General features: G+C 38.9%; 1 protein-coding gene across 1 annotated transcript in view; it reads left to right on the forward strand.

Annotated features, from left to right (window-relative positions):
* Positions 1-26,016, forward strand: part of ARHGAP6 (Rho GTPase activating protein 6) — a 68,279-nt gene that overhangs the window by 27,137 nt on the left and 15,126 nt on the right. The window contains exons 3-8 of the mRNA XM_026079916.1: positions 5,293-5,549; positions 10,703-10,898; positions 14,120-14,175; positions 17,748-17,898; positions 19,063-19,211; positions 22,483-22,662. Coding sequence (XP_025935701.1) covers positions 5,293-5,549; positions 10,703-10,898; positions 14,120-14,175; positions 17,748-17,898; positions 19,063-19,211; positions 22,483-22,662 — 989 coding nt within the window. The remainder of the gene's footprint in view (positions 1-5,292; positions 5,550-10,702; positions 10,899-14,119; positions 14,176-17,747; positions 17,899-19,062; positions 19,212-22,482; positions 22,663-26,016) is intronic.

The following is a 26,016-nucleotide window of genomic DNA, read 5'->3' on the forward strand; positions in this document are numbered from 1 at the left end:
ACCTTAGCAGAGCTGCTGTATATGCTGTTGTTTCTGAGAAAAAGAGGTGCTGCTAACCCTGTGGGAGATGCATCTCCAGGAGCAGATGTTTGATTTTTCTTTAGATACATTTAGAAATTCTCAAAACCTTCTTCCATGTTTACTTCCCAGCCATTCTTAGTAAATTTAGAGGTGTTTCTTATTGTTTGCATTTGTTCTTCAGTAATTTGACAAACAAGGATGTCAGCATGCCTTGGAATAACCTAAGGAGAGAGCTGAATGTATGAAGTTTCTTCTTCATTAGAGTTTATCAGAAATTTATTTTTATTAGCCTTTTCAGTGCCTTACTGTGCTTTTTTTAAAACTCGCAAAATGTCTCTCATGCTCTGTAGGCATATGAATAGTCTTTTTAAACAACCTTGTGTTATATTTTGTACTAATGTTATCTAAAGTTTTGAAGAACCTCTTAATTTTTTAAAAAACAAAGTCCTTCCCACAGACAAAACCTACATAACTGGGAAGGCCTTACATCACTTCTTGAAGGTCAGTGAGCTCAGACTAGCTGGAGGAGTGAGTTTCACCTGCAGATCTACTGCTGAGAGCACTTTGTCTTACCTTCGGTCTTCTGCAGTCAGTTCAGGGTTTTGACAAACCTTCAGATGGAGGGAGTTTTGCCATTCCCTTTATGGATCAAGATTTCAGTCTTCCTTCTCTTCTTGCTTCCACCACTCTCTCTCCAGACCTGAAATGGTTAATTTTAGTTAGCGAAAGCAGAGTTACCCAATCTGGCTAGCTTGGGTGTCTGATTTAAAGACCCCTTTCCCCATTTAAAAATTCCTCTGAAAGCACAGTAGTCTTTCAGGTGTCTCCCACTCCGTTCCTGTCATTTAAAAGTGATTAGTATAAGCACCTCAATAGATTTTAATCACAAGGCTCCATCAGCTCAAAATCAGCACTTAAGCTGTACCTCAGGGGAAAAAAAAAGGTTAAGAAGACTATGCAAAATTGCTGTGCTGTATGTTGTTCATTTGATTAGCACTGGAAGCCTCATTAAGGTCTGGAGTATAGAGCCTTATTGGTTCTTACTGGATTGCCATGGTTCGTGGGATGGAAACCACAGTTTTTGCTAGCTGAAGCTTTGGAGAAGTCTTCAAAACTGCACTTGGATTGTGTGGCATGAGGCCAAGTAGGCTAACTGTGTGGCTGGTATATGAGCAACGCATCATCTGATAAGCAAAGAAAAGGATTTCTGGTGAATGAAACTCTTATTTGAACTGGCTGGGAGTTTTTATGTGAAATATTTATTTTTATTAAAAAATGCTGATTTACCAGCACAGAAAGATTTTTTTTGGAATTGTGACAGTGTGCTCCTTCCCCCCCGCCCTGATGTGCTCTCTCCCCCTCAACCTGACCTCCCTGTAAACAGCATGTATGTAGGGGCTAGTTGAGCATGCACCAACTAAGGCCCGTCTAGTATGCAAATATGACTATGAGTCAATCATCTCCCCCCCATAAAGAGGGGGCAGCCCAGAGCCCATTGAGCTCTCCTGCAAGGCAGTGGGCTGCACTGCAGAACCTCCCCTTGAGCAGGGACGCCTCTCAAGGTTACTTCTCGAGGTCGAGAGATTCCTTACCCACGACAGATCCTCGGTAAGTGATTAATAGCATGCTGAACTTTTGCAAACTTCGTGAAACTTTGCTGAGTTATATCTCTGACTAATTGCACACATAATCCCTTAGACATAAACCGTTGACCAAGTCTGAGACTAGGATCGGATCCAGCCGCACCTAAGCTCCTCTCCGAAGGAGTTTAGAAAGCAAGGGGTCAAGCCTGAACCTCATGACTCAACAGGAGGGTTTCCTTCGCACACACTCCTTTAGATATGAACCGTTGACCAAGTCTGGGACTAGGACTGGATCCAGCCGCACCTAGGCTCCTCTCTGAAGGAGTTTAGAAAGCAAGAGGGTCCATTCTGAACCTCGTGACTCAATGGGAGGGTCTCCGTTGCACACGCATCTGACCCTATCCTTCCTGCAGTAAATAACTGAGTGAACCTTGCCAATTGAACCTCGTTAAATCATTCTTATTTACGATTGAACTTTGTTAAGTCGCTGTCTTAGCGCAATAAACATAATGCTGCTTCTCTCTTATGAGTGAAGTGCATCACTCCTCCACGACAGGAATGTACCGGTTTTAGTCAAAATTTTGTTAAGAAACCTTGCAAGATGGACTTTCTGGTAAGAGAATTCATGCACTTCTCCAAAATAGCAAATAGTCTCCTCTGACAATAAACACTCAAAACAAAAGATATTAAAAATCAAGTCCTTGTATGCTGCTGTTTCAGGCTAAGGATGTGAGTCTGCATTTCCACACTGATTGCCCAGAGTGCCAGGTTGTTTCACATACTTCGTGGTGCTCTCTCCAAAATTTCTTTTCAAGCTGTCCACTTTAATTGAGCAAGTGAATAATCAAACTTTAGTTGTGCTTAAAGGGAGTGACTAACTCAGTAGTTTTTCGGCCATGGCACTCAGTGTACAGCAGACCAAAGTTTGAGCCCCTTCTCCAAGGAACGTTTCTTTATACAAATTGAAACAACTCCGATGGTATGGATCTCCAGCCTAGATCAGCAAATATGCAGTTGGTACTTTTACCTTAGCTGTGGGACCAGAGCCTTAAACCTATACATCTCACATCTGAGTCAGCATCCTGTTCCCCCATCAAGAAGTTTCTAACTACTTTGTGTGACTATGAGTCCTCCATTTTTTAATGAATCTGAAACTTCAGAAAGGCTGGCTTTCTCTGTTATGGACATGACATTACCTGTCGTATAAGGAAATTGTTGGAACTGAATAATTCCAAGGAGTTATGGGCAAAACATCCCTAGCCCCCTCAGTAGTTCTGGTGAGAACTGAAGGCTGTAACCAACCTGATGGAGGGTGCAGTCACTTCTGTGAATTTCAACAAATGAACAAGAAGTTACTGATTTTGCCAGTTCTTCAAAGTAATTACCACTGCCAGCCAGCATCACTTCCATCTGTATTTAGTCTGAAGATATGCCAGCTGGTTTTCATCCAGTTCCCCATCTCTGCCAGACACTGAGAAATCAGAGAAGTGGTTCACATCCTCTGAGAAAGAGGCCTACAGCGAAGCACCACTGAGCACTGCCTCTGTGTCCTTCCCCTGCGGCACAGATGTGGAGAGCAAGAGGGATCAAAACCCTGCATCCCACAGCCGAGGGCTTGGGAGGAGGAGCAACACCTACCTCAAAATACCAACCTTTACCTAATGAAGTTGCGGAGGAGTGTCATTTTAAGGAAATCCTTTGAAACAGCGCTGGGATCTCACCAGGTCTCACCTCCTGTGTAGCACTGCTGTGTGATCAACGGTATCTACGTGCTGTTGGGCATCCTGGGGCTACCCACTGCTGTCACCTCCCAGTTTGAAGCATAAGTGAATAAGAGCTAAAAACAGACAAATATTTCTTGCTTCAGGATTTTGTTTGGCTCAGTGTCTTTCTTCAGTAAGGGTTGTGAAAGGACAGATCCATGGCGATGCTGGAGGTATAACAAGGTACCCAGTTAGGCAACCAGAAGGGAAGCCATGTTGCAGGTGTGTTTCACATGAGTTTTCAAAGTGAATGTTAACTTTGGGAAGATAATCTGGAACAATAAAATATTTTAATACTAATAATCTCATCATTTTCTAGTCACACTCCATTGGGTGTAGGAGAGAAGGTCTAACTCTGGACTCTTGGAATCGGCAATCCGTGCATTGCTTAATACACATGTGGTGATATTCTTTCTTGTCCTAAGTTAAATGTAGTCAATTTAGATGTCATTTAGAAGTCATTCTACTCACTGATCACCTCCAGACTTGCTTGATGTGTGAGGATCTACTTCCTGATTTAGTTTTGCCTGGCTACCGAAGTTAGTTCATATCTTAACATTTCATACTTCTAAAAGGGAAGTAATGTTTCTCACCAAATCAGACCAACGGGTCCTTGTCTCTTTAGTATGATAGTAAAGTAATGTTCTCATTCAGGATTCATAAAATATACTCTTCTTTTCAATGCCTTACTTTAATCTTAATGATAATGCAAACAGATAAAATTTGAAAGCATCCTCAAAGATATAGTTGGGCTTTTAGTTCCAAGAGGAACTTTGGCCTTTAAACATTTAGATGATTGTGACAGAAGTGAAGATTAATATATAAAGAATTTTTGTTTGCTTCTTGTTCCTTTTTTAGTCCTTTTAAGCAAAAATTTGCTTTTAATCTGCAGTGCCTTATTTATCCCTGATACAAGCAGGTCTGAAGCTGGAATATAGTTGAAATTGTACCCATTTTCACCAGGATGAACTGACTCAATAGCTATTTTGCTATTTGCATTTGAACACAAAATAATTCTGTTTTGCAGTCTGACCCAATAGGTTTGAGTCCATTAATCTCAGATAGGTCTAGATCTGAAACTTAGTGAAGAGAACTTCAAGGTTTGTTGTTGTTGGCTGATTTACTGTGGAGCATTTTTCTGTTTTGCAAAACATTTGAGCATTTTACTTTGAAATCTGAAATATTTGCAGGTTTTGTACATTACAATTATATTGATGTATATACTGTGCAGTTATACTGATGTGGGATGGTATTGTTTGCTTTTTTAATTGATGAAAGCTGATATTCTTCTATATTTTTATATAACCATACCTACTTTTGTAGTGTTACAAATAATCTTTATACTGGTATACCACTGTTAAACTGGTTTAATCTTACCAGTATATTAAAGCAGTATAGTTCTTGCACATACATACATACATACATTACACACTGTAATGAAATCCATGTGCATATTATTATCCCTTAACTTGGGTGCCCTGCAGCATTTGTGAGAAAGAGATCTGGTGAAAGGGTCTGAAACATGAGAGAGCTGTGGCATATTCTGGCTGAGTCCCCAGTCTCATGATTCCAGAGCCTCTGATGATCCATCTAGATGTAGCTTAAGGTACCTGACTTCCAATTGCTTTCATTGGAATTTAAGATTTTAATCAGATCTGATCCCAATTGATTTTCCAAGGTTCTATGTGGTATATGTTGTATGATCCAAATGGAAACAGAATTCGGATACCATGAACTGCAGTTACCCTGTACTTGTCCACTATTTTATTTTTTGAATGTTGTAATTATGCAGTCCTGTACCTCATTGGAATTATTGTACATTTAAAGGGAATTCAGATCGTTTTTCTTTTTAACAGCTTAGTATTGAATTCTTTTTGAACTACATAAATATCAGCTGTTCAGTAAATATTATTTTTTTGTTGCAGAATTTACTCCCCAGGCTTTTGGAATGCCTTTGTCCCAAGTGATTGCTAATGACCGGGCTTACAAACTCAAGCAAGACTCTCAGAGGGAAGAGCAAAAAGATGTTTCAGATTTTGTGGCCTTTCTCTTGCCATTTGGATCCAAAAGACAGAACAAAGAACTTTCAAGCAGTAACTCATCTCTTAGTTCAACCTCAGAAACACCAAATGAATCCACTTCTCCTAACACACCAGAGCCAGCACCACGAGCAAGGAGGCGTGTAAGTACACCCATAAAACGTGATGCATACCAGTAGGTCTGGAGGTTCTAGCCAGTGCCAAAAAAAACCCCATTGTATTTGTGGGTTGTGCAATATCTCTCCTGTCATGTTTAGGCAGTGATTTTTTTCTTCATGGAAGCCGGCCCAGTCAATATGAGAAAATTCTAACTGTAGTGGAAAGTTGTCTTTCTCTGATGCTGATGGGATAAGATCACATGGACTGTGCAAGTCTTTTACAGTTCCCGAAGTGACAGAGAGATTATTTAGAAGTCTTCCTGTTCACTCCTTTTATCTACCTCCTTCTGTTTAATTCTTATAGATATAACAAATTCCATCAAACTTCAACCTAATTTTTCAGCTGAGGAGGACTAAACCTATGTGACTGATATTTATATGTATCCTTATATTAATTTAGGTCCACAAACTTGGAAATAAATCTAACTATTAATCTCTATTCTTATATAAATAAAAATCCCTATGGCCTAATTCCAATCATGTCCTCAGTGTTAAATCAGAAGTTATCAGAGTAAATTTGTACTAGGCTCTTAGAAGTAAATTTCTGCATACAAGCTATGAGGATTCCTTTGGCAGCAGAACACAGTGTAGTGCTTTGGGATGAGTGTCAATCCTGCATATAAGATAGATACCTGGTAGACCGTTTATTGGCAGGGTTCTGTTGCTTTAAGCAAACGTTACGCTCTGAACTCATACAGCTTTCCAGTACTGCAGCTAGTAATGACATTAGAAATCTTTTTCTTTTTTTTTTTAGTGGAGTTGTTACCGTAGGAGAAAAGGTCCTAAAATCATTGTTTTTCAATTTCATATTGTAATGGAGAGGAAAATGCACATTAAATACTTTCAGTAAAACCTTGTTAAATAATCTGAGAAAGAATTTGGGGCGCAAGGGCAGATCCTGGAAAGTAAAATTGGCTCCTCACCTTCATCTCCCTAGGATGAAACCTGCTTGGGAGAAATACTAGGTAGGGCTCCATAAGCCACAGAGTTAAGAGAGGTAGAACTGGAATACATTACAAGTTAAGAGAAGGTTCAAGAGCCCCATGACCTACCTTCTTTCCCTCTTGCAATTAGCTGAAGCTTATGCTTGCAGTGTCTACATTATGTCTGCAAGAGCTGAGAGCATGATGTTTGGTGGTGTCTGCGTTATAACGTACACTTAATACATATTTATTTGCCTTTCCAGACCATATGAACAAGCAGTTTTGAACACAGAAGTGCAAAGTATACTTGAGTGTATGTGTGAAGGGGAATCTGCCAGCATCTTTCAGAATTTGGCATAGACAGTGACCAAAAGTAGAAGTACATTGCATACACCCATTGGCCTCAGAACCAGTTTTCATATGAGAGAAAGATAACTGGTGTGTCCAGATATGGGTCATCTGCAGTTCTTGCAAGGTGTGATAAGATCTCTAACTTGTATTTGAATAGCCAGAAGCAGAAGGAATGCAGTTCTTATGTTACATCCAAGGAACAGAGCCCCATCAGGACCAGGTTCCTAAAAGCCTGTGGGATTTTTGGTTGGTTTTGTTTTGTTTTGTTTTTCCAGTACCAGAATCACAGCTTTCATGGTGTTGAATTTGAACCTTTAGGCCATAATCATGAGGATGCAGTAGCCCATGGCTCACAGAGAAGTAAGAGTAAATGAGAATGGGCAGTGTGATGTGGAAGGAGCTGACATTTTCTCTCAAATGTACCGAAATTATTCACTAATGTACTTAATGAATTGCCAAATATTTAGCATCAATATCAACTCATGTTCTGTGTTGAGGCTGGCTTTGGCTTTTGTATTTCTACTTATCAGTGTACTCTACTCTCCTGACTTTGTTAGGAGATGGTAAGGAAGCCTATACTTATCTATTATCTCTTGGGCAGTGTTATACTGTTTATTTTCAATTATACTAAAGAAATATTTTGAAAAGATGTCGACTCAGTAGTACATACAATTGAGGCAACCAGTTTCTCGTACAAATTCTGCACAGAAAGCTGAAGTGCAGTCCTGTCCATGAAACCTGTTAGTGTGTTTTAAACCTAAATTGGAGGGATAGTTTGTAACTGTGTGATTCACTTTTGAATATTCCAGTGAGTCTTTAAACACTCAATTGAGGCTTCCAAAAATGGTATATAAGGTAATACTGGCTGCAGTGCTCATGGTATGAGTTCTGTGGATATCACTTCTTCAAGAGCTAGACTGAAATCACTGTTGTTGCTTTTTCTAAGTAGGAACTTTGCTCAGCAGCTTAAAGTCTGGTCCCAGTCATCCTGCAAGACCCTTCTGTCTGCTTATTCTAGAGAGTACTCTGACTCTCTGTTAATATTATTAGCTTTATATATATATATTATTGACCAGAATTCACTCATGTAACAGTTCAGTCATGTTGCTTTATTATTCAAACAGCTTTATGTATAGAGTGAAATTGGATCTGCCATAGATAGTACTTGATCCCATACATATTCTTCAATGTTGCTCATCTTTTCAACAGAGATCTTAAGATAACAGTGCGTTCTATAGGCCTTAAAAATAATGAAAAGCTTCATCTGACTTTCATTCCACATCTGTCCCTCTAGCCTTCATTTTCTTTTTGCTCTTTCCTTCTCCTCTTTAACCTCCACTTTTCTTCATTTTTCTTTCTGCTTAGTTTAAGGCTTGCCCCGTATATTTAGATTCTGAGCTCTTCATGGCAGAGCAGGGACTGTTATCCATGATGTGCAAATACAGTGCCTAGTGAGTGGAACTTGTTTTTTCTTTGTTACTGGGCATTGTGGTCCAAGTAGCGTTGTGTCTGTGTTAATCCTGCAGCACTGGGGAACAAAGTGCAGGATCTCCTGCGTCTTTCCTCAGCAGTCATCTAGGTCTGGCTGAGCCCAGACTAATGGGTCTGCCTGAATCTGGACTGACCCTAAGTAGTGTGTTGGTACTGTGCTCCTTTGCATTTGGAGGTTTTCAACAAGAGCTGGCCTGGACTTGATGTTGCCAAGTAGGGGTGTACTTTAGATCGATGAACTGAAGATCACTCTTCATAAAGCCAGCTCAGTGTCTCAGTTAATCTACAACCTTGACAGACTGCCCGAGGATAACTGAGAACTGACTGTGTTTACATCTATTTTAGGGATCTGAATCCGACTTAAGTGACTCTGATAATAATGATCAGAACTAGGTGAGGGTGTCTTACAAACAGGGAAGGACCAGTAAATGCAGGGTATAAAGGAGGGCACCTATCGTATGGGAACTATCCAGGAACTGCCACAGTGAGGATGGTGATAGGATTTTCAGTGTCACTCAGCATTGCCCTGGATTTGCTTCCAGTGAAGCCCATGATGTAATCCATGATGTTCTTCAGCTGGAAAAGAGTACAGTGAACACTGAAAGCCTTGGAAAGTTTTGTCTATAATATAATGTTCTATCTGTATGCAACTAATTTTGATGTCTGAGCTCCCAAATTCTTGAAAATAAAATAGAAGAATTGTTCAATTTGGAATTTTACACACATGGATCATAGCCAGAAAATCTTACTTGTTTTTTTGTTTTCTTTTGGCAGGAAATGATAAAGGGAATCAAGCAAGTGTATTTCTGAGAAACATTAGAAATCAAGATTGAAGTTGCATTCAAAGGTTCTAGTAATTATTTAGAGAAGTGGGTCAAAAAAACAAAAAAAGAATTTATCTAAAAGCTTCAGTGTGTTGTTTTACTCATAAGTCTTCCATAAGCTATAAGAAACAGGTCTATACCTAGTAAGTTAGATACTTATTTTAGATGTTATGAACTAAAAATTTTAAAATTCAGTTAAAGTCTCAGTGGACTTTATATGAGTTGCCTATGAGCTGGGAATCTATATAAAGTTCAGTTGTCTAGGCTAGTGGAAGACAATACCTCTAGAGGTTGAAATTTCCTAGCAGTTGAACACTTCTCATTTCACAGACCTAGAGATTCCACAGATAGTCTATGCATATACATATAGACCTGTCAATAGAACAGCTTGCTTTTAAGAAATCAGAGTTGTCAGCAAAGTCTTGGATGGAAATTCTACATTTTCTTCATTTTTTTCCTAGAATGGCATATGCTGTAGGTCATTGTAATTTATTTAGGTCATTGTAAAATGTATTCTTTGTTTCAGAAGGAAAGAAAATAATTTACAAAAGATATTTTAAATGAGAATTTTAAAATAATATCTAAATTAAAAAAGGAAACTAACATGAAAACTTCAATATGATACAGTTAATATCACAGCTAAATATAATAAAGTCTAAATTGTTCTTTTTGTTTAATTATTATTTATGAGCCTAAAATATTTGCCTGGTAAGTTTAATAAAAATTGACTGACTGTGAGGGAAATGGTCATTTTGAAGTGATAGTAGTTTTGTGGCTTGAAAAAATTTTTATCTTCATTTTTAAGCGTGAACATTAAAATATTCCAGAAACCTCCTGCTGCTTGTGCTGCTTTATCCTTTACAGACTGTTTGAACTTTTGTCCCTTCCTGTAATCCAAACATGGTTTTCAAAGCTTTCATTAGAATTTTAATGATTATAAAATATCAAGATACATGAAGTAGAATTATAAAAAAAAATTATCTCTATACTTCTCTTGTGTGTCTTTGGACTATGATAACAAAATTATTCCAATATCTGCAGCTGTATCTATTTGTATAACCAATGAAATGTATGTGGTGCGTGGATGTATATATATTTGCATCATTTTCACTGATATAATTGCCCAAGATGTGGGAGAAGTAGGAAATCTGGCTTAAAAATTTGCATATATCTGCATGCACACTAATATTGCATTGCCAGCTTGCACACACAGACCCTGATTGGTCCTTGTTTTGAAGTGTATGTACGCTTACAACAATACAAAGGGTGTGCCAAGTGAGTGGAAAGCATTTAGGTTTTTTTATATCTAATCTGTATTCATTGTAGTATGGTAGCAACAGCATTAAAACAGTCCTGATTTTCCCAACCATTACACTGGTGTTATGTTTGTCTAACTTCATTCGTTTATGAAAGCTGTGTAGCAAAATGTATTTTCGTATTAGTTTGTTTAACATGTAGGTAGCTGAAAGTCTTTGTTAGGTAAGGTCCTGTGATTAGAAGCGTTTAGATTTCTCCAGCCATACTGATTGTTCATGGGTGTCTTTTACAGGGCGCAATGTCTGTGGACTCTATTACAGATCTTGATGACAATCAGTCACGACTGTTAGAAGCTCTCCAGCTCTCTTTGCCAGCAGAAGCTCAGAGCAAGAAAGAAAAGGCAAGAGATAAGAAACTGAGTCTGAACCCTATATACAGGCAGGTTCCTCGGCTTGTAGATAGTTGCTGCCAACACTTGGAAAAGCATGGTAAGAATATTTCATTTTCCCAGAAGTGGCAGATATATTTTTGCTATAATATAAATAAATGTATACTTAAAAAAAAACAGGCATAAGCTTACAATTGCAAGGACTTCTTTAAAAGTCAGACACTTTCCCTCCTGTTTTGCCTTTGTGAAAGATACTGTCTCACAAATGATTACTTAGAGGATGTCTTCCCAAATTGAGCAGCTATGCTACAAGCTTGCAAACTGGCCCATCCAGCATGGGGATGCTCCATTTCTTGGAGGCCATTCATCTTGTGCTGCAGTGCTCAGCTCTGCAGGAATGGTTCTTCACACCCCGCAGGTTTGCCTATACCTTGAGAATGTAAAGTCTGAGATGTGCCAGTCAGCCAGAAGTCATTCTTAGCAACCGGTGGATCTTCTTATGGTAAAAAGCTAAATAAACTGTTTACACTACAGTGCAAAGCTTTACTTGATACAATATTTGAAGATAGAAGTATGGAGAAACAAACAAGAAAACCCACATACTAAATTATATTAAGCTCCAAGAAGCTTTTTTTCTCTTCACTACAAGGCTGCCAGGCTGCCTACTCAGTTTGTCCCTGGCTTGGGTCCTACTGACCAGCCTCAGGCTCAGGCCTGCTTTCTCTGAAGTGGGTTATAAACTCATGCCAATATTCTTCTTAGGTTTTTATGATCTTTCTGGAGCTCCTGTTCAGACACAAACCTCCCACAAGCTTTCTGTAACGCAGAAACAGTACTTAATCAAGGTATCAGTTTGGCGTCTCTCCCACTGTATCTTTGTCTCGTAAAGATGTTTTATAAAAATTGAAATAACTTGACCACAGCAAGACAGAGTTATTGTACGTCCAGATAATAAACAAACCATTAAGTTATGGTAACTGCAACACCAAATGATGTGTTTGATGCCTAATTTGATGAGCAAAAAATCTTTTACTGATTCTAAATGAAAGGCTTTTGCAGATGAGGGACTGCAATTTAAACAACAATGCCAAGCTTTTATAGTACATAATTGAAAACCACATTGCTTACAAGTATATAAAGGAAAACATTGTCAGCAAGTCATTAGTAGCCTTTTATAGAGATTAGATATCATGGCCACTGAATAAGTATAGGGCTGAGATGAATGACCTTCGTCCCTTTAGTCCAGGCTAGCTGACTTTGGAGAACATAAAAGTAGCTGAGTCAGCCAAAAAGGCCATCCAGCCCACTATCCTTTGGATACTGTGATTTTATGTTGTTTTAACATCTGTGATTAAGTGTTTAACCCACTTAACCTGCTATAATAACAAAGATTCTTTTCTAAACCACACTCATTACTAAAATATTTGCTTTACATTAGTTTCCTTTTAAAGAAAATTTATGATGTTTCTTTGTGTATTTTTCTAAGTGTATAAGTTTCTAAATTCAGTATAGTATACTATGACATAATAATTTGAGATAATTTGGGATAGTTATCTATTTTTATCTCAGAGAGCTGCAATTCTGGATTAATCTGTTGCAAAATATATCAGTGTTCTTCAATGCTTAGTTTAATCTGTCTTCCACAATACCATTGTGCAATTGTCATCAAGACTGGATGACTTTGAGAAACTCATAGATGATAGAAGACTGGTAGAAGGCAGACCCTTCTGTTTGCTCTTTGGCTTTAGGGAAATAGAGGATTTTCTGGTCGAGCAACAATTCTGTAGCAACGTCATTCCAAGCTATATGATTGCCCAAGTTTCTGGTTCTGAAAACATTTGGCTATATGAATAAGTCCTTTCACCCGAATTTTCTTTATAAAATCACCTAGGGATGTGTGTTGTAAGACCATTTTAAACAGCATTATATGATAAAAATTATTTATGTTTTTAGTCATTAAAAAACATGGCCTAGTCCATTGAGGGCAGACTGACACCTCCCCTGCGCTCCCTGGGTCATAAAGTTGTCCTAGAGTTGTAAAGGCTTGACTTCCTGCAGACCCCTCTTGTAAAACAAATACTGTATGAACATGTAGGAACTGGTAATCAGCTTCTAGTTTTTGCTCAACGTGAGTATCTCTATTTCACATGATTCCCTGCCAATGTTCCTGGGTTTACTAAGTTACTTCTGTGTTATTCCATCAATTAAGGGAGGTATCATGTTGAGATTAAAAAATAAAAGGCAGAATCTGATTTGAATTTCTCTGATGAGAATCTGCAACTCCAAACACTGCAAAGCTACACATTTACAGCAGGGAAGTGTAGCCTCATAGCTGTTAAGGGAAAAAAGCATTTGTTTTACAAGGTTATTTTGCGCTTCCTTTATATCAGTAGAGAAGATTAATGCTGCAGAGTAGACTTTGTCAAACCACAAATTTTTCAAAGCTTGTAGATAATCTCATCCTTCTTTGAAAATAATATCTAACTGTATAAAATGGTGTTATGTACACAAGTGTTCTAGTTTCTAAAATTTCCATTCACATTCTCTTTGCTAAAGAGCATAGTACCTCATTTACTGTCAACTTTTACAGTTTCTCTTATTTGTCAGCATCTGCTCATCCTGCATCCACATACTATTGCTTGTTTTGATATTCTGGTAACACCTGCAGGGCCAGAAGAAGGTTTGAACTGATTCCTCATGGAATAGTAGACAACACTCATTCCCAATTAGCTTAAAGTCTAAGTGCTGTAACAAGCAAACGTACTGCACTTTGCTTGAAGTACAATAGTATTTTATAGCTTTCCCTTTATATAGTAACTCTTCCTGCCCTATAAACCTTGTACAATTCCCAGGGCTCTCTGCCTGAGTGGCCTTCTTATGTCCTTTTCAAGGAAACTCTCAGCTTTGTCATGATAGGCATTACAGAGCCGGGGGACACCCAAACACCAACTGCTTCCCATGTTCAAAGACCCAGCTCAGTGTCCAAGTATTCAGATATTTCATTGTCTATTTCCTTTGATATCATTCCTGGAAGTGTCATCTCCAAATGCCGAGCAGTGCCTCAATATCTCAGAATGACATCACAGGAAATGTCACTTAGATGCTGTTTTGCAGGTTAGGTCATGTGAGATCCTTAGAAAGTACACTGGATGACTACTTCTTCCCAGACAGCTGAGGTTTGCCTCAGTGTGGTAGAGTTTGTAGAGGAGTATGTTTTTTCTACTCTTAAGTACACAAAATAGCCCAGATTGCTTTGATTCAATGCAACTTTCAGCAGAATGTTAAACAATAAAACAATTGTCTAATGTGCTATACTTGCAGGTCTCCAGACAGTAGGAATATTCAGAGTTGGAAGCTCAAAAAAGAGAGTAAAACAGGTGAGTGGATATGGATGCAAATGTCACTGCTTTTCCCTCATCAGCTGCAATACAATCAAACGTTTTTTCTTCCTGTTAGGCAGTTTCTTCCCCATCCTTCGCTTGGTGAAATTAGGGCTTTTTGTGTCAGTTACTTTACTGTGTTTGTGATAGCTCATAACAGGCCATTTCCAGTCATCTTCTGCCTTTGATGAAATCCTTGTCAGGATCTCAGCAGGTTAACAGTCTTTGTATGTTTTGCTCTGCAGAAGTAACAGAGGGTTGGAGATCTGAATAGACTACAGTGATGAAATTTTCCAAAGGTTACACTGTAGGGGAAAAAAAATCTTGGCTGCTAGTTTCATCTCAGAAACAGCTGAAGCTCCCAAAGTAAACCCAAACTGTAAATCTTTTTTGGAAAACTTACAGTATGAGAAAATATGCAAGCAGAAAACAATCTCTTTGACCCTCAGATTGCTGCTCCCAAATTTCCCCTTTCTTTTACCCCTGTTAAGCATCAAGGTCAGAAAAGTCCCATCCAAGTCCTAGTCTCAGCCAAATGTTGAAAAAGCAAAGACAGGCAAAGTACAGTTAGGTTCCAGAGACAAAGACAGAAGTGGGTGTTTCCTCAGTCTAGTTATTTCATTGTTATTCGCAGAAATCCTGTACATGTTGAAGTGACAAAACAGTAGAGAATAGCACTTAATGATTATGTGAGTCTTAGTGGAGAAGATAAAAAGTTGCAGGAAAATACCCCTGGCATGAAAGACCAAGTAGAAAGGAGCAAAAGAAGGCTTGACTGCATCTGATCCCTAAAATAAATTTTGTGTTGCAAAACTATACAACATAATAGTTCTCTGGAAAGTTACCTTGAATAGCTAATCTGACTCTATTCTGACTGGTGGGACAGCATAACCTGTTGATTTGTAGTTTACTCTCTTCCAGTTTCTATTGCTGAATGACTGATGTACCACAAAAGTATGGAAGAGTAAGTTGCCTGTCATTTGCATTTCAGGCTTCATTGACAAAACATACATTATTATGTAGGGATGAGTACAATTGCGTCATACCTATGGAAGAAAGCAGAAGGCTTCTGATCATTTGCTTGTAAGCTAAGCCTCACTTATAACATCACTGACCAGTTTTGCTTTTACTATGTTTTCAAAAGCTGAGGAAATCAAGAGATTTGGTTATTTATGTATTCTATTACATGGACTAATTTATTGAATTAGGTGAACTAATTTATTTTATTAAACAACATAGATGTGTCAACTTGGCCCTTGCAGTTACAATAATAAATGCTGTCAACAGGAACACATGGGAAAATCTGGATTCAATTAAAATTCCATTCGTTTTCTGAACCATGGAAAGCCAAACCCAATAATCAAATTTTATTGTGCTTTTGCAGCTGTTCATTAGTTTTTCTTGTATAGAAAGTAGGCATAGTTTTGCTCTCCTCACTCCCCTAGGTAGAAAACATCCAATTTCAACTGCATTTTATTGCAATAAATAAATAGGTAAATAAATGTGCCAGCAGGGTTTGTGGTTGCTGAGCAGGGAAAGAAAATCTAGAGCAAGCATGTCTGTTACGAACGACTGTAGAGCTTTTTCACGTTCAGTGGGGTGTAGGACAAAGATTCCCGCGCTAGTGCTGGCTCCGAGTGCTACATGCGGTACGGCTGCATGCTAGGTACTACCATGTGCCCGGAAAAGATATAGTTGCATGAGCAGAGCAATGCTGCTAAGCAGAGGGAGGGCAGTCCTCCCCACAGGGCCTGACTGCTTGAGTGCTGCTGGCTGCTGCCTCTCCCAGCCATGATGTCCTCAGCTCCCACATCTTACACGCCGATGGGTGCTCTAGTTCCCCAAGGGCACTTTCCAAAAGTATTCACTGTGATTGAAGTCCACCAGACTTAAGGTTTAAACATAGAAATATATGGCTTTTCACAGCTGTCATACCTCAGCCTGAAAGGTGTCCCTGTTCCACAGATGATTATTTGATATCGTGCTAATTATGGCATCCCTCTAGGCCTCATGGGGCTAACAGATCAGAAGTGCTATATTCAAGGCTTTAGCAGCAATTTATGATTCAGACAGCTATTTAGGAAGTCCAAATTCCTGATGCAGTGCTAATCTGTTTTCTCAGTTGCTTTTGTAGCTGTGCAGGTGCAGTCCTGTGGATGGAGGTAATTGATGGTGCTCCACAGTGATGTTCCACATTTGCCACCAAACTGCAAGAAAAAATCCTAGTCATCATAACATAATTATTGATCATTAATTATGATAAACTATTCATGATTATTAGTATTGATGATATTAATAGTAATCTTATTCAACAAATTAGAAAGGAGACTCCAGCTTTTACAGAATGCCTTTCGCACCCAATACAGAAGGCACACATGCAACAGAAAATAGGAGATTTTCTACATTCCTACACCCAATCTACATGCACATAGATTTGTCTGTGATCAGGATTTGCCACAGATTGTCACAAACACATAGTTTGTTTATGTTTTACCTTCTTTCTTCCCTACAATGTGTCTTTAATATATCTTAATCCTGCTAAAGGAGGCTGGTATCTGAAATTTCCTGTTGTTCAGTTAGATTTAGCTATAATTATTCTCAAGAGAAGATATATGTGAGATCATGATTCCTCATAGTATCAGCAAAGATAAGAAATTTTGCTTGGAAGTAGTTTTAAAACTTCTTCATTATTTTCAAAATGAACATGACAGTAGGAAATGGAGCTCTTGGCTTGAAAAAAGAATGTGCCAAATTCTGGTATTGGTGCTGGGAAATCTCTCCAGAAAGACAGGTTTTTATCTTTTCATAAGGCATGTCAGATGTGGGAGAGTAATTTCTTCTGCCTTTGAGAAGTTTGATGCCTTTGACTTGCACAGTATTTTGTCTGGGAACTGTAGCTGGAAAAATAGCAGTAGCTCATGATGGTTTTAGTTTGGTGTTTGCTAACTCCCTAGTGGTGATCAGTTAGCGAATATAACTAAATCAGGAAAGTGGAACAGGATGTGTGTGTGGACAAGTGCCATGAAGTCTTAGTGAACCTGGGTACTTACTGCTTATGTTCAAATACCATTTTAATTCACAAAAGAAATGTGAGTTTGGTGGCCTTTAACACTGTCTTACTATTCTTATTTATGTTTTGGTACAAAACCATATACATTACAAAATGTGCCTTTTAGTCTTTTTAGACTGATCCTGAGATCTTGGGACAATGCAGTAAGATACAAGAAAGCCTGTCTTGCAGTTTTCCTCATTCTCCCTAGCTTCTGCCTGGGATATTAATCTCACATTTCTACAGAAATTAAATTTACTTATGTGCCTTTTTTTCATAAAAAGTGCCATATATTAGTTGTAAAGAAGTATTTTATTACAGTCCAGTATAAACTTTAAATTCTGTGTGAGAGAATAAGCATCAATTAGACATCAATTATATCTTTGACCTTACCAAAAACTAGTCTTCTGCAATCTGGAAAGCGTAAATGGGTAAATCTACATCTGAAAAGATTTCTCTGTTGGAACATACTAATTGGGACAATGAGGAGTGACTGTTTTTTTGTCATGATCTTTTTCAGTTACGGGAAGAGTTTGACCGAGGCATAGATGTTGTGTTAGACGAAGAGCACAGCATTCATGACGTTGCTGCTTTATTAAAGGAATTTCTACGTGACATGCCTGACCCACTTCTCACCAGAGAACTTTACACACCTTTCATCAACACTCTCTGTGAGCTTTGCAGCATCTTGATTTACCGGTTTTCAGAAGTTTAGCTCTCTGAATTCTGTAATCGCCACTATCCATATTATGTTTTCTGCGCATTTAATTCCCTAGCCTTGGTTCACTCCAAGTATTTGTATGTTATAATTTGCTAAGGTCTTTCCATGGTTTTCATGCTGTGTAAGTGTAGCCCAGAAAACTAGAACAACATAGATTTCACTTATATCTATTGATACATATTTTTATATTTGTACATAGGATGTGATTCATGTGATTTATTAAACCCTGATCCTGTCATTGATTCTGCAGTAGCAGATGACAGAATCCCATTTGAATCCTGTTACCTTAGCATCATTAATGCTTTTAATTTTTGTAGCTGTTCACTGAACAAAATTCCAGTCTGGTTTCAAAAATCTAGCTTCAAAAGTTCAAGTTTCATGATAATTAATGGTCCTCAGAGCCTTCGTATTACATACTCCCAAACATGTTGGCTCATGCTAACAGCTGGTTGCAGACTTTCACAAATTTGGGAGAAAATAAACTTGGACCCTTCAAGCTTAAGCTGCTCTTGGTATGTGTTCTTCATACTCTTTTGAGGCCTCATGTGTGAGAGATCCTGGCTTTGCCCCACCTTGCTACTGGCTACCATTGCATTTTAGATGGTTAAAGTGATGGTGGTTGAAGAGACTACAGAAAGTACAGAATTTCCTTGCTCTTTCTAGTTGCTTTTCCAGTTTCTCAGTCCCACTGTAAGGCATAAAATGGTAAGAAAACCAATTTTAAATGGCTAAAGCATAAACTGGATTGGAATGCTTCCAAAAGGTGTCCTGTATAACAGTAGCTATACCTAAATGAATGTAGAAAATCAAACCAAATTTTTGTGTTCAGTGACAGTGATGGAGTGTGGAACATGGGTTTTCAGCTCCCCTGTAGATTGGGAAAAGCTCATGTGAACCTGTGAGCAAAAATCTGACAAGCCAAAACAAAAATCCTGTGGCAATATTTGTTATGGTTTTGATATTTCCTTAAAATTTTCTTTCTTCTGGTATTATAAGGAAAATGATCCATAAACAAATCTATTCTTATACCTTCCTTTGGGTTGGGAACAGTATATTTGTTCTGCTTTTAGGTTAGTTGGAGTGCTTTTCTTAGAATGTATTTTTTCCCTCTTAGTATTAGAGCCAGATGAACAGCTAAGCACCTTACAGCTTCTCATTTATCTCCTACCTCCCTGTAACTGTGATACCCTACACCGACTGCTGCAGTTCCTCTCCACAGTGGCAGGCCACGCAGAAGACACCACAGACAAAGATGGCCAAGAGGTGAGTGCAGGTCACTTATGTCCCTTGACGCTGCTTAATTAACAGTATAAAAAGAGTTCTTTAAAGCTGCGATACAATCACGATGGTGTCATACCCCTGAAAGATGGGAGAGTTTTAATATTCTTGCTCACATATTTGCCATTTAGTTGTTTACTACACTGTGTTCTTAGGGCTGTATGACTTTAGTTTTTGTATGATTTAATCAGTAAGGCATCCATCACTTCCTTTGGGAGATACACAGCCTGACAGACTTTGTTGTTATGTTATCTATCCTTTTTTTCCCCTTGTTTTATCCTATTATATTCTATGGAAAAAATATTCTCACACAAAAGCATAAGGCATTCAAGGGTAGGCTTTTTCATTGTCTCTTCATTCTCTGCTATTCCTTTCTTTTATGACCTTTGGGCATAGCGGTTCATTTCTCTGTTCCTTTGGTTTCCCTGTGTGCACTGGGCAATGAGGAATAAAAAATAAAAGACAGGAGCTCCAGCTCTCCCCCTTCCACCTGATGGACTTAGTAACTAGAGGGAGTCAGGTACATCATTGCCTGGTTTCCTTCTGTCCTCCTTACTCTTGCCTTTTGGACCAAGTTCAACAGAAAGGTTGGAGTGCACCCATCCCAAGGAGACAAGAATACACATGACTATGTGGCTTAGGAGTACTCCTGGGCATTGAGACTTGTGCATTTGAGCCCCTCACACCAAGAAGATCTGAAAATCCAGACTTCTCATTTTCTACTAGGAAAATGCTTTAAGCAGTGGGCTGCTCTGCAAAAGGTAGCAGCTGTAATATTTCTGAATGAGATGGATACAGTCTATCAGTGCTTGACAAAATTGTACCGGTTTGTCTCCATGAGGGACTTCTCTGTCCTCTGAGCTGCAACAGAGACTAAGGTATTTGAGTCACTTGCCTGAGCAAGTTACTTCTGAGACGCTGTCAAAAATCCTAGAGAATGTTGTCTTCCAAATGAAGAACCCTGATGACTTCTCTCAATTTTGGACACCTTTATGAGTTGGTTGTGATTTAAGAGCAGGCACTTTGAGACTGAATTTTGCCCAATTTCTGCCTGAAGTCCTAACTTTCAAATGTGCTGGATATGACTTGAAGGCCTTTTTCGTTTTAAAACCCACTTTAAATGCTATTATTTGCATTCGCAGCAAGGAGTTGGTAGAAAACTACACCACTGTAATGGAAGACATTTAAAAAGAGCAGACTGTGATAATTTTACTGTGCTAAAATGTTGCATATCTTTGAGAGCTAAGGTTGTGTTCCCTCTGATCCAGCAAAGAGTTCCCTGTTGGTTCAGGAATGTGCCCAAGAGGATCTTATTGCAGGGCTAGGGGCTGATGCTGCTTAGGAGAGTTGGTTTGGCACCACAGCTGTAATACAGACATTTTCATTCCCCTTCACAGTACATCAGCTCTGCTACAGGTACTTTGGCAAGATGAATTTATGTGAGCCATCTTGGCTGTATTGTAAACATAAGGAATATTATGTGCAATTGGATATCTTTTATAGATAATACACTATTCTGCTTGCAATTATTTAAGCTATTCATTAATGATTAAGTGAATAAAGGCATACAGGGCAAGAGAAAGTGTTTTATTGGACTGTTTGCTATCACTGGAAGAAAAGCAGACAAGCTTTGGCACACAGGCCCTTCTTCCAAGAGCCCTTCTCTCACCCAGATGAAGACAGATGACTAACTTCAATAAAGTGACTCATTCAGTTAATTTCAGTGGATATGTTTACACCATTTTTTAAGGGATGCCCTGAGGCTGCCCTTAAGATGAGACTCACTGTTTGTGCAGACTGCCCACAGATGCGGATCCAGGCACAGCCAGAGGCTGCCCCTGGCACGCTCCAGGCTCCACCTGCCTGTGCATCCTTGGTGGCTCAGTACTCTGACAGTATTCGTGCCCAGGCAGGCCATCCTGAAGGCAGCCGGGTGCCTGGTGCCACGCAAACCAGGGAGGGTGCCATGCTCACAACCGTGCCGGGTGAATCTCTCAGCTGAAAGCTGGCACTTTTATTGTGACTGCTGACACATCTGCTTAGGCAGGTATCTTTTCAAGATTACATCATGGTCCCACCAATTAAAAAAAAACAAAAACAAAAACTCATTTTACCAACGTCTCTATGCAATCTATTTGAAGTCTGTAAAAAATAAATGAGGTAAAGTTGGTTTATGGTTTTACATTCAACATTCAGTAAATGGCCAGCAACAAAAGGATTAAAATATTGTTTGAAAAGATTCATTTTGTGCCAGTCATTTCTTGACATGCTGTTTTCTTACCTCTTTTATTTTGTGCTTTGTTCTGTTTTTTTTTAATTAATTAATTAGTTCAAATGTAACTGAAACAAGTGAAAAATAGCTCTTTTTTTCTTCTTTAAAAAAAGCCTGCAAGAAGTATTGTCAACAGCTGAAATTCACTTAGAGTCTTATATAGTCAAACTGCTGGCAGCTTCTTCTGCATTCCCAGAATAGCAACCAAGTAGAGACAGAGAGAGGAAGCATGTGACCCTTGCTTTTTGCCATATTAAAAGAATAGCAGAAGAGCAAAAAAGAAGTATTATAATGACAAATTTGGCAATGAAAATTTTGGTTTAAAATATGTTGTATTACATATTTTTTCAAATCATTTCTGCCTAGTCTAATATTTATACCAGCCTTCTAACTCCTCTCAAATCAGGTGACTATTGCTTCTTTGAATACAGAGTTGTAAAAGTAGAAGAAAGTAAAAAATAAAAACCCAACGAAACATTCGGCATGTTCCAGGAAACAACAAAAAAAAAACAACTAATGAAAATAAAAAGTATGGTCCTCAATATTCTAAGCTGTTTAATTTCTCAAAGTTAGAAAATTGTGCTTTTCATTGCTCTATTTGAAATCATCAGTACTATTTGAAAAAGCCAGTAATTTTCAGTATTTGGTCTTAAGAAACAGTAATGTGTTGAGGTAGTCAACTGGAAGGGTGTTCCCTTAATTCAAATGAAGTATGCTACTGCTGCAGTTCAGGGAGTTAAGAGCAGGGAGCATTTTCACCCTCTGCTGCTCCAGTCCATTTGTAAATCTGTCCAGAAAATCCATGTTGCTTATTGCAGAGATGTACAAAGTGTTCCAACATTTACAAAAGTTGTTCATTTTCTGTTTTACCCAGTACACATTTTTGGTTTTTGTGAATGAACCATCTGCCAAATGTTCTCTGTGCGTGTATATACATACGTATCTGTATACGTCAGACCTCCTTATTTATACTCTGTTTTCTAGATTACTGGGAACAAAATGACATCACTCAACCTGGCTACAATCTTTGGCCCTAACCTGTTGCACAAGCAGAAATCTACAGACAAAGAATTCACAGTTCAGAGTTCAGCTCGAGCGGAAGAAAGTACTGCTATCATAGCTGTTGTACAAAAGATGATTGAAAACTATGAAGCCCTTTTCATGGTAGGTGGATGTTTCTTCATGTTACTCCTATGCATTTCAGACTTCAAATGAGCAAATACCTGGCTGGTATTAAAATAGACCACAATGAAAAACTGTGGAAACTGTGTTAAATGAGTGGTGATTAGAATTAGTAAGCAGACAAAATATCCTTATATCAAGGAGAATGCTTTGCAGTAAGGAATAATATTAAAAGTGGATACTTGCATCTTGACCAGAATGGTTTCTATGTAGATAAAATATATTCTTAGACAATTTCTCTGTGGAAAAGATGAAATTGTGTACTAAACCAGCCTTGCTCATTAGCTTTGAAGAAAAGACTGAAAGTGCTCTTTCACCTCTCAGTTTCAGAAGTTGGGGGACCGTTCTGCTCCTCAGGGTAATGAGATCCTTAGCTAAAGTAAGGAGTGACCTTCCTCAGTCAAAGACTTTCTTGTTGGTTGGATGGGGAGAAAAGGCAAAGCTCTCTTATTTGCCAGTTGCACAGGAGGAGTAAAGCGTAAACCTGTGTAGTTTCTGGGTTCTGTTCTCTTGCTGAAGGGAGAAAGTTCTTGATATAACAGAAGATGTCCTTGAACCTGGACATGTTTTTGCCAAATAATTCCTACATGCTGTTGCCTGATGAAGATGCAGCTAAGTTGAACTGTGTTCCTGGTGCCTAGCAGTGTCCAGGACAGTTCATTCTATGGCCTTATCTTTTTCTCTTATTGTCTCTAAAATTATTAGTCAGCTTAGCATGATTAGCCTGAGGCAGAGAGTGCCTTCCTCTGGGGTAGCAGAAGCTAGTCGGACTTAGTGGTGGGTACCATCCTGTCTTCTTTTTAGTAGACATAAATGTCGTAACAAAAACTTAAGTCTTGAAAAAATGAAAATAGTTTGGTTTGTTGTGTCTTGTAACTAAGCAGCACTGGATGAGATGTAGAGGTGATCAGTTCCCAAAGCCAGAAGAAGAATGAAGACTACTCTGGAAACCTCCTTCAGTGCTTTAGCAAAACTGGGTGCTAGATAGAAAGTCAGGGACAGAAGATAGACAAACCCGGACTGTGGGCACTGAGGACTGACGGATGTAGTACTGTAAGGGCAAGGTGCCTACCAGATTTCAGCAGAGAGAAGAGCATGAGAAAGCAATCATGAGCCCTGTCTGTTGAGCCTGATCTTAGCCTCAGATGAACTTTGTGGTTTTGTCACCTTTTCCTTCACGCTGTATTGCCTTTCATTATATCCTTTGCGTTATTTTTATTCTTGTTGCAGTGAGACACTCAGAAATCTTTTTTCTTATTTCTTTTTAATGCTTCTCACAGTTTGGGAAAATTCTAAGTGCTGTTTTTCCTTCCACAGCAAAAAAAGTAACAGAGTTTCACTTCTGTGAGAAGTTCTGCTTTTCCAGAGCATGTCTGGCATTGATAATTTTGTTACAGCAAGTTTAAAATAATACTTGAATAAGTATTCTTTTTTTTATTTCTCTTTATAAACATTTTATGGAACAGCCTCAGCACATAATACTTTAGGCACACATTCTGACTTTTAATGTGGAAAGGGTGGGGCCTAGGGCTGGACTAACCTACATATGGACTCTTAATTGTGACAGATTTATTCCTCCATCTCTTCAGTGCTTGGATTTTTATCTGAAGTTTACATGCGGTGTGGAAGAAATAGAAGGAGTTCTCTTCTGTTTTCTGGAGTAGCTTTTTCAGAGTGTGGAGAGAGATTAAAATCTGTGGATATGGATTTCAATCTAAGAGGCTAGCTGCATGTGAGAGAAAGGCAAACCTAACTCAGATGTTCTCCTGAGAGCTGGAATACACTGATGGGGAGTTGTCATGCATGTCCAACAGATGAGCATCCCTGGGTACTTCTGCTCTTCCCAGTGCCATAGTTTAGCAAACAACTTGGCAAAGCCTGTTTTCTGGATTAATGTCTAGACTCACCCATGATACTTGATATGTACGATTGTGTCAAATTGCTTCTAGTTACTGTTTCATAAAGCTTCTACCAGGGTTTACTTTTAACTTTTTAGTGTTTTGTTAGGCAGCACAGAGAGACTTTGTATTCTGAAGACGGTTATGCCGGTGCCTCCTTTGGTAATTGATGCATTGATAGGAAAAGATCTGTACATTTGTTTGTAATAAAACCGATCACTTGAAATCAGGCAGCAGCAAGTTGTTTCCCAAACCCATAGGAGTGGGGCCAAGCCAGGACTGCTGTTTATACTTGACGTTTGTACTACTTACAAAAAGAGAAACATCTGGACTGGAGCATTCAGCTACAGCTATAACCTACAATGTATTATTGCCAAGGTGTTTTTGTGTTTTGTTTTGTTTTGTTTTCCTATTATTTATGTGTTGGGGGGAAGTTGTAAAGCTCTGACAGGCTTCAGCATTGAAACTGGAGACACATTTGTGAAATAAAACCTTGGAAATCAGGATGTATTATGTAGCCTAGACCACAAACATCAGAATGATTCTGACTTATTGGGTCAGGAAGGTTGTGTTTGTCAGAAGAACCCAGATTACCAGGGGCTGTTTATATTTCTAAAATGAGTTCAAGCAATTCTCATTAACATCAGCGATATGCAAATATGTGGATTTAGCAGACAAGATGGATTCTTGCCTTGCTTCATTGCTGTTCAAGACTTCCCTCTCCAGTTCCTATCAATTACAGTGAGTCTTAGGGATGCATAAAAATGTTGTGCAGGAATGTGCAAATGACTTTTTTGTCAGTCTCTGAACTAAGAGCCTAGCAGCTGGATATGGAGAGGCAGAACTCAACCACACACTTTGCCTCATTTTCTTGGTCTTGGCATGGGGGATGAAGAGAAAAAGGGCTTATGGTTATGCATTCAGCAGCTCAGTCATGCATTTACATCCCCCTGCTCCCAAATCAAGTCCTGCTGCGAAGAAGCAGGAGTACATAGTGCCTGAAATCTCTTATTTTTGTTGTCAATGGCTACTGTGGGGAGGCCATCACAGACTGCCTCTCTGTGCCACCTCAGCAGCACCAAGGCAGGAGGTCGAGGGTCCCTTGTTCTGTGCTCAAATGCAACAGCTGTGACCTCTGTGTAGCACCCACATCTCACCATAGCTCCTCCCCTCCACTCCATAGGAGCCCGGACAGTCCCAGAAGCCTCTGATCAGTCCCAGGATGTTCTCAGCAGCTGCAGCAGCTGTTATTTCAGCAGTGCCTTGGTTTCCCATGTGTTCTTACCCTTCTGTCCATTAACCTTAAGTTTCATCCATCTACTCAGCCACAACTGCCAGTTGAGGAATTATTGCAGCTCTGTAACATCTTCCAGAGATACCCATATAGGAGTTCCCCATAAGCTTAAGTTTAAAATTACAGGTATATTATTTCTACATT

Source organism: Apteryx rowi, unplaced genomic scaffold, assembly GCF_003343035.1.
Source record: "Apteryx rowi isolate R43461 unplaced genomic scaffold, aptRow1 scaffold_504, whole genome shotgun sequence".
Lineage (NCBI taxonomy): Eukaryota > Metazoa > Chordata > Aves > Apterygiformes > Apterygidae > Apteryx > Apteryx rowi.